Below are 14,983 nucleotides of genomic sequence, written 5' to 3'. Positions count from 1 at the left end.
GGAGCCCGGCAGAGGCCCGCGCCCCGCGCCCCACGGCAAGCCAGGCCCTCAGCCACGGGCAGCCGCAGCCGCCCCACCAGCCACGAGCTGCCTGTTCCCCCTCCAGGCTGTGCGCATGGGGGTGGGGAAGGGGGGAGACCCAGGGCTCCACCCCAGTGTCTCGGGGTTCGGAATCCTAGAACACGCTTAGCCAGTGTGGACGGAATGTCCAGACTCGCCGAGGCTTTGAAGTCCCGCTTGGGGGCTGTTTCAGCGAATGTCCCTGGAATCGCCAGAAGGCCTGAGGCCGTCTCTGTTCCTCAGTCTCCCCACCGGGGAGCCACCACCGCCTGTTCAGAGCGGCCCCGGGGCTTGAAGCACTGAGGCCAGCGCCCAGGACCACCATCTGCTTGTTTGCTGGAGGCTGTCGCCCCACCCCGCCGCCCCCTTCCTCTGGCACGCTGGCCCCGCGCGGGCACTGGATGAACCAGGGCGCTGCCCCAGGGAGTGTTTGGGGCCGGCTCTCTGGCAGGTAAGGAGGTCCACCAACACCTCAACAGAAAAACAGAAAGGCCCCGTGGCCGCTTATCCACCCCCTCACCCCATCCCCACCATGACCCCGATTTCCAGCCCGCGACCCAGGGCGCCCCCCACTGCTGCTCACCCTGCTGGATCAGCAGCCCGAGGCGCTGAGGCGGACCCTGCAGCTGTACCCCCCACCCCCACCTGGGCAGACACACAGTGAGCGGTTCCGGCCCCAGGGCAGGCCTTCCCGGAAAGGTGCACAGATGCATTTCCTCCCAAGCACCTTTCTGCTCTGCCTGCTCTTCTCTGGGCAGATTCACTAGACTATTTAAGCCTTTGAACAGTCCGTGCTGACTACCGGGGTTTCGCCGCTGGCCCCGGCTCCAGCCAGGCAGGGGGAGGCCCTGCAGGTGGGCTCCGAGGTCACGGGGAAGGTGCTTCTGGGCAGCTGGGCTCCTGGCACGCTGAGCGCTTGCTTGGAATGACACGTGCTGTCGTGTGTGAGGGAGGGAGCTTCTATGGGGGGCAGGGCAGGGGTGAAGGGTGAAGGGGAGCTGCGCTTCTGTGGGTCTTGCCTGTCGCCATCGGGCTGCAACTCCCGGCAGCAGCCCCTGAGTGTCCTTGGGGAGGAGCCCTGGGTCCCCGGGCAGGTCAGAGGACTGTGGGGTTTGCAGGAAGAAACCGAAGCTCTGGACGCAGACATCCCCCTCCCGCCTGTCAAATGGGGGTGGGAGGAAGCAGAGCCGATGGGCGGGCCCCCAGGCTGAGAGGGTCTAGGGCAGGGGCCCCAGGCTCCGAGGAGCCCGACACCCCGGGGGCTGGAGAGAAGGCAGCTCCCATTCGGCTCTCGGGCTGGGTTGAGAGCTCATTTCTAGCAGGCTCAGGGGGATGCCAGGGGCTGGACCTCAGGCCTGGACTCACTCAACACAGCGGGCATTTGCTGCTGTGCCCAGCTGGGGAACCCCATACTCGACTCCACTGCCCCGCCCCAAGCGCACATGGCCCCCATCAGCGTGGATTCTTAATTCAGGGCCGAAACGCCCTGGGATCCACCGAATCTTTAGAGCAGGAGCCAGGGCCCTCAGCATGGCCCTGACCGCCATCCCCTCCTGCCCTCCCGGGGGGCCTGCCTCGAGTCCCCCCCAGGTCTCTACAAAGCGGGCAGCTGCACCCACTGCACGCAGCCGGGGGCCGAGCATGTGCGTTGCATTACTCTGGGAAGGGTGTCGCTCTGTTTGTGTGTTTGTGGCTCTGGGGGCAGTGGAAAGAAACCCCCAGTGGGAATGTTTGTTTGTGGCCTATTTATTCATTCTTCTGCTCTTCTGGAAGCCAAGGAGGCCCTATTCTTAGCACCTCGTGCTCAAGCATGGGTTTCCTCTTTTTCCTTTGAGATCTCGGAAGGAGAGGCCGTCTCCCGGCCCCCAAACTGCAAGTCACGCTGTACACTCAGCAGCAGCGGGGGCGCAGCCCAGGCCAGAGCCTGTGCCCCGGCCCCAGGGACCCTCACAAGGCAGGAAAGGGGACCGCGGTGGTGCCCGGCTTCGGGGGTCTGTCCCGAAGCAGCCTTCTGTCCCAAAAGCGCCCTCCTGCCTGGGCGAGGCCCAGCGGCTGACAGCGGGGAGAACTCTAGCCGTGTGTCTGCGCGTCCCAGACTGACAGTGTCGTTTTCCACCCTTCCTCGCTGCTGAGAGATGCAGGCCCCCCCTCCCCCCCCCCAGCGAGTGCTTCTCTTTGGCCTGAGAACAGGTTTGGCGAGTCCTCCCCAAATCTCTCCCCAAATGCGCCTCCAGCCAGAAGCCCTGAATGTGACCTTGGTTGGAAGCGGGGTCTTTGCGGGTGCCCCAAGTGAGGAGGCCATCACAGAGTGGACACGCCCGCATCAGCCTCTGGTGTCCTTAGAGAAGAGGGCGAAGAGGGAGGCAGAGACAGAGCAGCGCCCCCAAGAGCCCAGGGACCCTAAGGGGGTGCCCTCGGCCACAGACGCTGGACGGACTCTTCCTAGAGCCTGGTGGAGCGTGCCGCCCGCGGACACCATGACCGGCTGTCTCGCCTCCAGAGCCCTGGGGGTCCGCCCCGTGCGAGGAAGGCCGGGCCCTGGTGCATCGCCGCCGCAGCAAACTCCTCCGGACGGGGAACTAGAGCCTGGGAACGGAACGCCCAGAGGGGTCTCCCAGAGCTTCCAGAACATTCCTGGCTGCAACGTGGGCTTCTGCAACATGGGCCTCCTCGGTCCCATCTCATCCACCCCAGGAAATAGGCACCAGGGGGCCCAGCGGGTGCCACGAGGATGCCAGGGAGTCTAGGGTCCTCTGCCCGCCCCGCCCGACCAGCCCGGCCCCTCATCCCCGCCCGAACCCAGGGAAGGAGAAGCAGCTTCTGAGCAGAGCGTGTGTGCCCTGCATGTGCCCCCACGACGCCCGTCAGATGCCGGCCGGCCACGGCCTCAGCCCGGCGCGTCCCATGTCCTTATCCGGCCTCCCCGAAGGGACGCGCCTTCTGCCCCTGCAAGGTGCCGGTGACGGGGCGGGACCCGTGAAGGTGGCGTGTCCAGGGGACAGGCCAGGGCCTCGCAGGCCCTCCCAGCGCCCCGGGGCCAACCTGCCCCGGGGCCAACCTGCTCGGGAAGCGTCTGGCGACATCTTCGAGGGGGTCAAGAGGGACCGCACGGGCCAGGGGTCGGCACACAGCCCAGGAGCGATGGATTTTTTGCTGTGGTTTTCCATGTTTAAATAGTTGGAAAAAAAACTGAACATCCTGTGAGATTCAGACTGTGCCCGTTTCCTTGGAACCGGCTGCTCTTGTTCGTTTGCCTGCTGGAGGCTGCTCCCCCCGCGAGCGGCTGTGGCGCGGACCACCCGGGGCTGGGGCCTCCTCGAGGGGCTGCCGGCCTGGCCCAGCCTCAGGGCCCCCCACCATCGCGCTCCCTAGCCGGGTGACCCGGGCAAGTTGTTGTTTTTCCTCTCCGTCCCGGCTTCCGGAGGCCTGGGGGAGCCTTGGGGGAGCCAACATTTTTAAGCCCTGAGAACCGCGCCTGGCTCACAGAAGCACCGTGCATGGATTCGGTTATTTTCAGCTCTTTATTTTAATCCTCCGTCGCCCTAAATCCTTGAGCGTCGCCATCGGCGCCGGAGCGGAGGGGCTGAAAATCCCAACACGGGCGAGCGCGTCCCTCCTTCCCGTCCTGCCCGTCCGACCCTCAGTGCCCTCCTCGCGCGCGCACACAGGTCTGGGCAGCTCAGCTCAGACTTCTCAGGCCCCACCGGGTTCAAATTCGCTACATTGGAGGAAAAACTGTTCCCGAGCAGGTGCGGGAGGCCTGCTGGTGAGTCACACCTGCCACCCCCTCACTTTGCAGCCTGCAGTGCTTTTTTGCAAGCGCGACTGAAAACAAAAGCCGCAAGAGGAGAATTTCCATCCGGCAGGAGGCTCCCTCTGTTTGGGGTGATGTGAGGGGGAGCCCTGCAAGGCTGAAACATGGGCCCTGGGTGTCACCCACGCCTGCCACCCTCTCCCTTCCACCACCTGACCAGCCAAGACCTCACTTCCCGGCCTCCTGTGCAGCGTGGGCTGGTCACGTGACTGCCCGCACCCCACCGGCCTGCATGTGGAGATGCCACTTCAGAGTCTGGGCCTGAAGGCTCAGTCCTCCCCGCCGCCGGAACCACAACCCGCAGATGAGGGGAGCCCCAAGGGAGCCTGGTCCCTGAATGACTTTGTGGAGCAGAGACCCGCTCCCCCTACCCCCCGCAGGGGACTCTTGCTTGACAGAGTAGGTGTCTGTGTTCTCTGCGTCACCGTCTCGTGGTGGCCGAGCTCTCAGCCAAAGAGACACGAAGTCCCTCCAGTCCAGTTGATCACAGATGGGGGTGCACCCCCATGCTGCGACCCCCATTTAGCTGCAGAACCAGGTCTGGAGCCCATCTCCCACCTCACAGCCCTGTGCTCTGACACTCGACAGGCACAAAGTCTGCTCACTGCAGACAGGCCGTGGCTCCTCGGGCCCCGAGATAACCCGCCAGCTCAGGGCGACCACCGTGCCCACGTGCCCAGGGGATGGTGCCCCAGCCTGGGCCCACCCAGGAGAGAAGTGACACCGTCTCTGCAACAGGGAAAGGCCAACGTGACAGTAACTAACGTGCTGGACTAAATCACTGCGCCCCACCACCAGAGCCAGGTCGATGGCTGCACCCCAGGAGCTGGGCGGCGGGACTGAGGGCGCCCTTGATCACCTCCTCCAGGAAACGCTGCGGCGTGTGGTTAATGACAAGCTGTATTTGGTGCCATGGTGGTAAGAAGCACGATTATGACATTAGAACGCGTTCTTCTCTGTACTAATGGCCTACGCCGTCTAAGGTTTCTCTCCGAGGTCCCCTAAACCCTCCTTGCTGGAAAGCCGAAGTCTGAAAGGCCGACCATGGTCGTCTTCCTGGCCTCTCTGCGGGGAGAGGGGAGGCTCGTCAGGGACTTCCCACGCACGCCTCGGCATCGTCATCAAGCCCAATTTGGAAGTTTTCCCTTTGAGAGGTTGTTCTTCACAGCGTCTGATCTGCCACCTTCTTCCACAGACAAGGCGCCGTGTTGCCTTGGACCAAGCGGCCTCTCCTCCCAGGTCAGGCGGCTCTGCTCTTCCAGACCGCGGCGTGGCAGAGCCCTGTGCGCGGCCCGGAGGACCCCAGGCCTGTCCTACCTGGGAGCCTGCGTCTCCCCCCTCCCTGCGCCAGGTGCTCCTCGCCAGAGCAGGAGCCGGGGGGGGGGGGGGGGGGGGTCTCTCTGCGGCGTCCACCAGGCGGAGCCGCGGGTCAGCCCGTGAGGCAGTGAGAACTGCGCGAGGACTCACTTTGGGGGTACAAGGAGCGCAGAAGCACTATCCCCCCTCCCGGGCGCGCTGGTGGGCAGCCTCCAGTGGCAGGTCAGGGAACGGGGGAGACCAGGGAAAAGGGGGTGTTCCAGCCACAGGGGCCCCCAGCCTCTCCCTGGAGGCCCCAGAGGTGTCTTTGCTGTGGTAAAACCCAGCGGGAGGCCCAGGAACAGGCCCTGGAGGCAGAGCACGGCTGGGGCTGGGGGCTTCCCCAGGGAAGGGCCCTCATCCTTCCTGCCCCACAGGCAGCTCCCCACAAAGGCGCAGGGGCTGCTCCAGGGGATCCCCAGGGCACAGAGCAGGGGCCCCAGAGAGGCAGGCCGTGAGCAGGCCACCAAAAGGGGGGACTGGGGCCCCCTGTGTGGAGGTGGGGAAGTGGAAGGCCTCAGGGACCCGCCTCTGGGGGCAGAAACCTGGGGGATCTGCTCTGTGCCGCGTCACCTCAAGCCCCTTCCTGCTTCCCTCTGGACCCCAGAACAGCTTCGCCTTCCCACAAGAACCCCCACCTGGGGGCTGGGCTCAGCTCCCTCCTCTGTGGTGCCCCCACGAACCGCCCGCTCTTCCTGGGAGTCCCCGGCAGAGGCCCCAGAACGGGGCACAAAGCCGGCGCCCCCTGCGCCTGAGCCCCGCTGCGCCGCCTGCCTGGGCGCGCCCCGCTCCGCCCTCTGACCTGCTGTGCTAAGAGCCCGGGTCAGCTTTGGGGGAACTTTTCTCAAGGACAGGACGGATGTTCCCCCAAAGGACCCCAAACCCCCGCCGCCCCCGCTCCCCGGCCCCGGAGACTTCGGGGGACCCGGCGGAGCCCCGCGCCGGCCGCCAGGGCCGCGACTCACAGGTTGGTCTTGAGCGTGGCCAGGTAGGTGTCCGTGTCCGCCGGCGACACGTCGCGGTCCAGCCCCGCCAGGTAGCGGTACGCGGAGGAGAAGGTCTCGAAGGGGATGCGCGCGGGCCCGCCCTCGGGGTCGAGGGTGAGGATCTCACACAGGTGCTTCATGGCGGAGTTCAAGGACTGCAACGGGGGGGGGGGGGGCTGTCAGCCCCCCAGCGCCCCCGCACAGCCCCCCCCACGCGCCAGGAGGCGGTCGGGACCCGCAGAGGCGAGAGGGGAGTTGTGGCCCGGGCGCGGCCGGCCTGAAAGCAACCTCAGACTTTGTCTTAGAGGAGATGGCCAGACTCGGGCGCCTGCACGCTCAGCTGCTTCTTGGCAAGATGCCATTACAAAGGACCAGGCCTGGGGCCTCCGCGCCGGCGCACGGGGTTAGGCACCACACACGAGGCTTCCGCAGCCTCTGCAGCACGAGTGCCATCCCTGGCCAGGGAGCTACCCACAGGGCGCGGCAGACCTCTCCTGTCTCCCCTCTGCTCCCCTCAGCAGTGGATTTCAGTCCGTCTGCCTGTTCTGCTCCCCACTCTGTCTCTGGTGAATCCTCTCACACACACACACACACACACCCCGCACCTCTGGCCTGCACCCCAGCTCTTGTATTCATGCATAAATACAAATTTAAAAAAAGAAAGCAAGCTGTGCCACCGGCCATTAGATGGGAGGCAGCGGCGGCGGGAGGAGCAGCTGCTGGGTGGGAGTCGGGTGAGGGAAGTCGGGGCGCCAAGTGAGCGGCAGCGAGGCCCTGTAAATCAGCCGTCCTCAGCGCCTTCACTTCACTGCCCCCTTCTTAAAGTCTGGGTTTTTTTAACCCATAAAGAAAAATGCTAAGATGCCAAACCACACCAAGACTGTCTCCTGGAAGTCGCAGCCCCACGTCCTCAGGGACCCTGGCGCCGCGGGCACACCGCGGCCTGGACCAGCGGGTCTCGGCCACGGCCTGGCTCCCGCAGACCCCAGAGACACGGTGCAGCCAGCCCCTCCACGCCTGCTCACCTGTGCGCCAGGAGGCTGCCCCGCCTCACCACCAGGCCCAATGGGGAAGGCGGGTCTTGCACACTTGAAAGGGGCCGTGGTGAGGCAGGGGTCGAGGGCCAACAGTCACCACCGTGCCAGGGAGGCTGAGTGAGGGCACCTGTGTGGGGGGAGCAGCAAATCCCAGGAAGGAACAAGCCGGCTGCTCTGGATGGCTCCGGTGCACACGGTGCGGCTCCGAGGGGAGGCCAGTGTCTCCCTCCAGACTCCCCCGCACCCGCAGGAGCCCTGAGCCTCCAACAGGACAAGGTGCTTTGTGTACTGGGTGGGAGGGGGCGGGGGTGGTAGGCATCATGACAATGGACCCCCAAAATATGAACTATTCTGCTTTCTCATCGTGATTAAAGTCTGAACTCACAACAACGCTGAGAGGTGCCCACAATGACCTTCTCTGTCAGCCGGGCCTGCGATTGCGCAGAATTGTTGATATGCTCTGCACAGAATATTAATGTGCGCTTTGCAATACGGTCTTCACGAACACATACCCCGCCCAGCATGCTGCATCCGAGCGCTAAGAATTTCATCCACTCGATTTTGTTCTCACAAGGATCCAATTGCAAGAGAGCTCTGAATTTTTCTACCGGCAGACACAAGTTTTTCCATTTCTGCTCAAGATCGGCTAACTCCACATAGGACTTGTGACTGCACTGTTTAGAAAACACAATTAGGAGGACACAATTTATATACATTTTTAAAACCTGCAAAAAACATACAGTGATGCTGTGAATACTGAAATATACCAGGGGCGGGCTCTGAGCAGCAGGTGCCGCTCTGGCTCCTAAACACTAGACAGTGAGGCTCTCGGGACAGGCCCTCTGGAGGCTCGGAGCCCAGGCCCCATGCTGCCCACCACAGTGGCAGGTTGTGACTTTAACAGTTTGCACTCAGCTTCCATACATGCACGCTCAGCTTCCATACACGACCCTTGTGTCTGGATTCATAGTTGCTGGGTTTTGGGGTTCGGTTTTTGTGGCGGTTTTTGGCCAGCAGGATCCAGCATCTTAATTTGGATTTGGTATTTCAGTGTTCTACAACCTAACCACCAATAGCTATTGGGGTCTCCTTAATGAGAGGACAATGAGGCCCCCAGATTCCTTCTGAGAAAGAAACCTTGAAGGTTCACTGCAGGGAAAGTGAGCTGGCGGGGCCAAGTGGGTGGTTCCCGCCCTGAATGTAGGGGGTGGGCCCTGCTTCATCCCAAGTTTATCTCTGAGCCCGGAGTGTACCTGCTTGTGCAAGATTTTCAGCAGTCCTTGAGTGAGGCCTGTGTCTACTTTCTGAGTGGCCACAGGCATTTCGATTCTGTCCTTCACAGGAAGAGGATCTCCTCTGGACAAAGCTGAAAAATACCTGACAACACAGCCCCCTCTGAAGATTCTGAAGATTCATCCAATGCAACAGACCCCTGAATGGGTGGCTTCTGAGACGCCCCCCCGCCCGGGGGAGACAGCCCAGGGGGATGAGAGCGGCAGTCCCTCACTCTCCCCTCTGCTCTCCGACAACCCACTTGGTGAGCCTCAGTTTCTCAGTGGGCCCCTGGGGAGCACTGGCAAGGCACCTACTCAAAATTTAAGTTTATTCGGATACCTGTGATCCTAACATTGAGCCTCTACCTCTGCTTACTGAAAAGGGGCAAAGAGCTTTTCTGTAAAATCAAAAGGGTTCCTTTTACTAGCTCTAAAGTCTATTTTTGGGCCTCCCCAGTGGCGCAAGGGGCTAAGCACTGCACTATAAAGCAATCTACAGCCTCTGCAGCACTAGTTTGATCCCCGGCCAGGGAGCAACCCACATGGCACAGCAGACCTCTCCTGACTTGCCCGCTGCTCCCCTCAGCAGTGTATTTCGTCAGTCTGCCTGTTCTGCTCCCCACTCTGTCTCTGGGGAATCCTCTCACCCCCCACCCCGCACCTCTGGCCTGTACCCCAGCTCTCGTATGCATAAATAAATAAATCTTAAAAAAAAATAAAGTCTATTTTCTTGTAACTTGAAAACGATGTGTTCTTGGAAATGGCTAGAATGCCTGCTGCAAGAAACTGCAGGCTCACTGGCTATAGACTAAGCTGGCAGAGGTCAGCCTCCTTAGGATGATGACCCCACATCATCTCAGCTGTTTTGGTGCCACCAGGAACCAGACTCTGAGGGGAAGAGGGATGGAGCCTTACCCGGTGGAATACTACTCAGCCCTCAAAAAGATAAACCCATGCCATGCGAGGCAACATGGATGGAGCCGGAAGGAATAAATTAAGTCAGAAAAAGAAACAAATACCAGATGGCGTCCCTTATACGTGGAACTGAGAGAAACCAAAGGGTCAAATAAAACCAAACTCAGCAGCCAGCCCCCGAAGCCGACCCCCAGCAGGAGCAGGGTGCGCAGGGTGGGGAGGGCGCACCGTGGCCCAGGCGGGATGAGTGTGGGCGCCTCGGTCGTGGCCGCGCTGTGGGATCCCGTCCTCCCAGGACACACACCACAGTGTGATCCAACGCAAGCGCAACGAGAAACGAGAACAAAACATTGCGCAAAGCAAAAGAAGAAGCCGCCGCCGCCGCCTTGGGGAGCCGCCCCCAGACGGCAGGGCCCTGGCGGGCGCGCTCACCCCGCGGACCACTGCAGCACGTCGGCGGGCTGGGTGCGGATGGCCGCCTTGGTGAACTGCTTGAGGATGTCGGGCAGCTCCGGGGGGATGTGGATCTGCTGCGCGCAGAACATGGTGTCGGGGAGCGGCATCGCTGTCCGCAGCCCGGACCAGGCTGGAGAACCGGTGCCTGCGGGGAAGGGGCCGGTCGTCTCGGCTGCTCGGGCTGGGGGCTGGGGGCTGGGGGCTGGGGGGGGATTGGGGGGCGGGGAAGCTGGGGGGGCTGAGGGGAGCGGGAGGGGCTTGGGGGGCTGAGGGGTTGGGGGGGCTGGGAGGGCGGGGGGTTTGGGGGGCTGGGGGAGGCTGGGGGGACGGGGGGTTGGGAGGACGGGGAGTTGGGGGGCTGGGAGGACGGGGGGGCTGGGAGGGCGGGTGGTTTGGGGGGGCTGGGGGGACGGGGGAGGCTGGGGGGGCGGGGGGTCTGGGAGGACGGGGGGGTTGGGGGGGGCGGGGGGCCGGGCTCGGGCGGGCGGGGCCGGGCTCGGGGCCGAGCGGGGTCCCGGGCTCGGGGGGTCCCGCGGAGGCCCCGGGCGCCGTGCGGGCGCGGGCGCCCCGAGGCGGGCTGGGCGGCCGCGGTCGGGGGTCCTTACCCGCCCCTCCTGGTGCTCCTGGGAAAGTGCGGGCCAACCGCCCCTGCCAGCCACACCCGGACCCGCGGCGCCGGCCGCCGCTATTGTGGCGCGGCGGTATCCAGGCAACCGGACGCGCGCGGGCCCCGCCCCCTGGCTCGGCGCACGCGCACTCGCCTCGGGCAGGCACCGCGCTTGCGCAGTGCACCCCCGCTGGCAGGTGCCCCTGAGCGCGCCTCGGCTCCCCCGCAAAGGCGAGGGCGGGGTCACCGGCGACCCCCTGCCCCTTGCTCTGGGCACCAGAAGACTCGGGCCCCCGAGGGGCTCGGGCCTGCCTGCGCGCCCGGAGGCCTCGTCCCGCGTGCACGTGCCCGCCCGGCACCTGCCGTGTCCCCGCGGCTCGCCCCGACGGCTTCGCACCTGCTGCGCCCGGTGCCCCCGGCCCCTCCAGATCTCAGTTCAGAAGGCACCTCGCGTACATAGACAGTGGGCTGTTTGCAGCTAAAAGAAGATTCTAGTTTTCCTGGCTACAAGCCACCTCTTCCGATAAATAATAAACAGGCTCTGGTCAAAGGGCAGGAGAAACGCGTTCTGGGGGATGCTGACCAGGGCAGCGGGCCGGGGTGGACCTGGGGTGAGGGAATACTGGCTGGCCGCCGGAGACCCCCCCACCGCACCCACCCCCCTCACAGGGGAAGATGAGGACTAGGATCTGGGGTCCAGCAGGGCGGCTGACAAGGCTCTTCCCTCCCACAGGCATCCAGCCCCAGCACGGCTGCTCGAGGCCAGCCACGCACCCCCAGTGAAGACACACATGCTGGCAAGTCCTCAGCACCAGCACGGGCTGCCAGTAGTCACCATGTCATGTTGATGACTTGAGTGTTGCTAGTAAGCTGGGGAGCGGAGGGGGGCATTTATTACCTTAAATATCTTTGATTTAATCTTCTAGGAACCCATGCTACACACCACTAGTCTGAGCCTATACACGTTTATCATATTACATTAAACCATGGGCTGTCTTCTGGAAAACACCATAGCTTCATCCATGCAGTGAATACAGCCTGACCCTTGAAGTGAGTGGCTGCTATGGACTGACATAAAAATAATGCCCTTGAAATTGAAGGGCGGAAAGCTCCCCATGGTGCTCTCTGGGGAGCCCACCCCTTGCGGTGACCTGAGGAGCCACGGATGTGGGCCATGTGGCCGATGGTGGTGACCTCTGAGAAGGGCGTGGTACTTTCAGGTTGTATTCTAACCACACATCATTTTGATCCATTTACTCAGCATACTCAACACCAGCTAGGTCCCAGTGACTATAATCCCCAGCTGTGAGAGGGGTAACAGGCAAATACAAACAAGACAGGTAAGCTATTCCCCCCTCCCCAATTACAAGGATAATAGAGAAAAACAGAGTGGTAACAATGAACAATCTTGATGTTACACTAAGGTGACCCTTGAGGGGCCTCCCTGGCGGTGCCAGGGGTTAAGTCTCAGCACTATGAAGCTGTCGGCAGCCTCTGCAGCACGAGTTAGATCCCTGGCCAGGGAGCTACTCACATGGTGCCCCAGACCTCTCCTGACTTGCCCGCTGCTCCCCTCAGCAGTGTATTTCTGTAGATCTGCCTGTTCTGCTCCCCACTCTGTCTCTGGTGCATCCACTCACCCCCCTCCCCCTACCTTCCACCCCTCTGGCCCACAGCCCAGTTCTTGTATGCATATCCTTTAAAAAAAAAAAAAACTGTTTATAACATTTTTGGCTTAGTAACTATAACCCAGCCAGTCTCTACCCACTAAGATGGGGACATCTGCAATGGTAGATTTGGGGGAGGGGATCCCCGTGTTGTTTGAGGGCAGCTGCAAGGGCAGCTGCTCAGATGCATCTGAAGTCCCAGGAAGAAGAGGGAGTGGTCAGCATACAGATGGCCTCCATGGCCACCAGACTGGGTGACATCAGCAGTCCTGCCAGAGCCCTGGGACCAGACAGGCTCAGCAGAAGAGCTGATAAAGGAGTCAAGATGGGGAGGGGGGGTGCTGAGTGACAACACAAGGGGCACCTCCCCAACCCCCTACACGGTAGGGGAATGTGCATTTGGCACAGATGCAGGGGAGCGCAGATGTGATGGTATGAGTGAGCGAAAAGCTGAGGGTGCCCATCCTTTCTGTGAAACAGGAGGAAGCCATCAGCCAAACGTGAGGAGGAGGAGGGTTCAGGCCTCTGAAACAGCCTATGTGAACACACAACTGCTTTTATAAATTGTGGTATAAGTAACAAGCAATCCATTGCACAAAATTGGCTTGGTTTTAAAAATAGTAGCTTCACTAGGAAAAATCGTACACCACCGAGAGTTGGTAGATGTCCACGTGCACCCCGAGTCCCACCAACACAGTGAACAGGCTTCACCCATTTTCTACATGTCCCTTTCAAGTCCAAATTCCTCCTGACCACCCCCTCCACCTCCACCCCATCTGCTTTGTAGATATTTCTGTGGGTTACTTTGCATTTTCTGGAATTTTATATAAAAGAAAGCACAAAGTACGTTTCTGGCGGATTTTTATCCAGCAGGTGTTCTGGGACTTGCCTGTTGTTGCTGAGCACTGTTCCCTGGCGTGTGCACGGTTGCTGGCTGGGCTACTCCAGACACAGGTACGTGAACACTCAAGTTCAAATCTTCACGTGGACTTAGAAGTTCTTTCCCCTTAGCGAGGAGTGGGAAGTACATGTTGTAACCTTCCGAGAGTTCTCAAACTATTTTCCAGAGTGGCTGCAGCGTTCTGATGGCTCCAGCAGAGTCTGACCGTTCCTTCCCTCCACAACTTCCTCAAGCCATACGGATATGAGGTAATTTTAGCCATTCTACAGGGGACGCGGTGGTATCTCACCGTGACTTAAATTCGCATTTTTCTAATGCTTCATGACATTGAACACTTTCTTACGTGCTCGTTTACCATCTATATTCTCTTTAGTCAAGTGTTCGCTTAAATATTTTGCCACTTTTAAAGTATTTTCTTTCCATCAGGTTTTGAGACTGCGTATTCTGAATGCATGTCCTTTGTATCAGCAATGTTTTATAGACGTTTGCTGCCACTCTGTAGCTTGCCTTTGTCTTCTGAACACTCTGCTCAACGAGCAGATGTTTTCATTCCTGAGAAAGTCCACTTCCATCCTTCTATGGACTTTTTTTTTTCTCCTTTTGTTTTAGAGCTCGTTACCACTTGGGGTTTTACATTGGGACTATGATCTACTTTGAATTGATTTTTACATACTGAAGACATGGGTCAATTTCAGTTTTGCCACTGGATGTCCAGTTACTCTGGCACCATTGGTTCGACTTTTGCATCTTCGTCAAAAACCCCGTCTATATACAAATGAGCATCTTCCTGGACTATGTTCTGTTCCATCAGTCCAATGGGTTTGGACAGCAAAGAGCAAAGGAGTGACTGGCCCCCTGTCGTGAAGCCTCTGTGCAAAACACACACGGGGAACAGAAGACCTGGTGAGGCCTCGCTGCTGGGCCCTGCTGCAGAGGTGCAGGCAGACGGTGGAGACGGTGTGTGACTCTGGTGCGGAGAAGGGGTGTGTCCTGTGCAACTCGACTTTTACACTTCCACTTAAAACGATGGCGGAGCGGTCAGCACATCTAACTTGAGTCACTTCTTCTTCTAACTATCCTATTAAAAATAGCTAGATTAGGGCCTCCCCAGTGGCGCAGCGGTTGAGCGCTGGGTTGCGAAGCTGCCCGAGCCCCTGAAGCGCCAGTTCGATCCCCAGCTGCTCCCCGGCCACCGGAGGAGGGTCCCACATGGCGCGCAGACCTCTCCTGCCGCCCGCTGCTCCCCTCAGCAGTGCACTTCGGTCCTTCTGCCTGCTCTACTATCCGCTCTGACGCTGGTGAATTCTCTCACCCTCCCGCGCTTCTGACTGTACCCAGTGCTTGCATAAAATAAATAAATCTTTAAAATAAAAAAATAGCTGGATTATAGCTACCTCTGCGGACCAGTAATGCACGTTTCTGTCATTTTGAAGCATTCTTGCAACGAATGCAAAAACCGCAAGCCGAGGACTTAGGCTACTGCTAATATTCACTTTATTCAATTCTGTTCTCCCAGAAGGCAACAAATGACCACATGAAAAAGGAAGCATTCGAAGATATCCACACATAAAATCAGTCTGGGTATCTAGGTGTTTGCTTTAATAGAAAATGGACATCCCAAATAACTAAAAGCTCTGATTTAATTCAACAACCGTCATTTCTAGGTCTTACAGTCATTCCATTTTCATTCAAGACACTATTCCTCTCGTGACTGCAGAATAGAGGGGGACAAAACTGACGTGCTCTGTACGCTGGGTTAATGCTGAAGCTATGTCGGGAATGACTTAAGGAAGGCCTTACGTGATGACTGTTTCAAAACATGACAGAGGGTGGCAACAGGCTGAAAGGAAAGCCACTAAGGCAGCAAATGAAGGCAGCCAACCAAAGGAGCTGGAGATCTCTGGGAGGCT

General features: G+C 60.1%; 1 protein-coding gene across 1 annotated transcript; it reads right to left on the bottom strand.

Annotated features, from left to right (window-relative positions):
* Positions 1 to 6,191: 6,191 nt before the first annotated feature.
* ROPN1L (rhophilin associated tail protein 1 like) lies at positions 6,192 to 10,005 on the bottom strand (the record flags this gene model as incomplete). The annotated part of the gene is made up of 4 exons (XM_084233891.1): positions 6,192 to 6,371; positions 7,766 to 7,927; positions 8,507 to 8,630; positions 9,875 to 10,005. The coding sequence occupies 4 exons, from the start codon at positions 10,003 to 10,005 to the stop codon at positions 6,192 to 6,194; spliced, it is 597 nt and encodes a 198-aa protein (XP_084090017.1).
* Positions 10,006 to 14,983: the final 4,978 nt, after the last annotated feature.

The sequence above is a fragment of the Talpa europaea genome, assembly GCF_964194135.1.
Source record: "Talpa europaea genome assembly, chromosome: 5".
NCBI lineage: Eukaryota > Metazoa > Chordata > Mammalia > Eulipotyphla > Talpidae > Talpa > Talpa europaea.
Note: the sequence above shows the minus strand (reverse complement) of the source record. Positions and strands in the feature narration are given on the sequence as shown.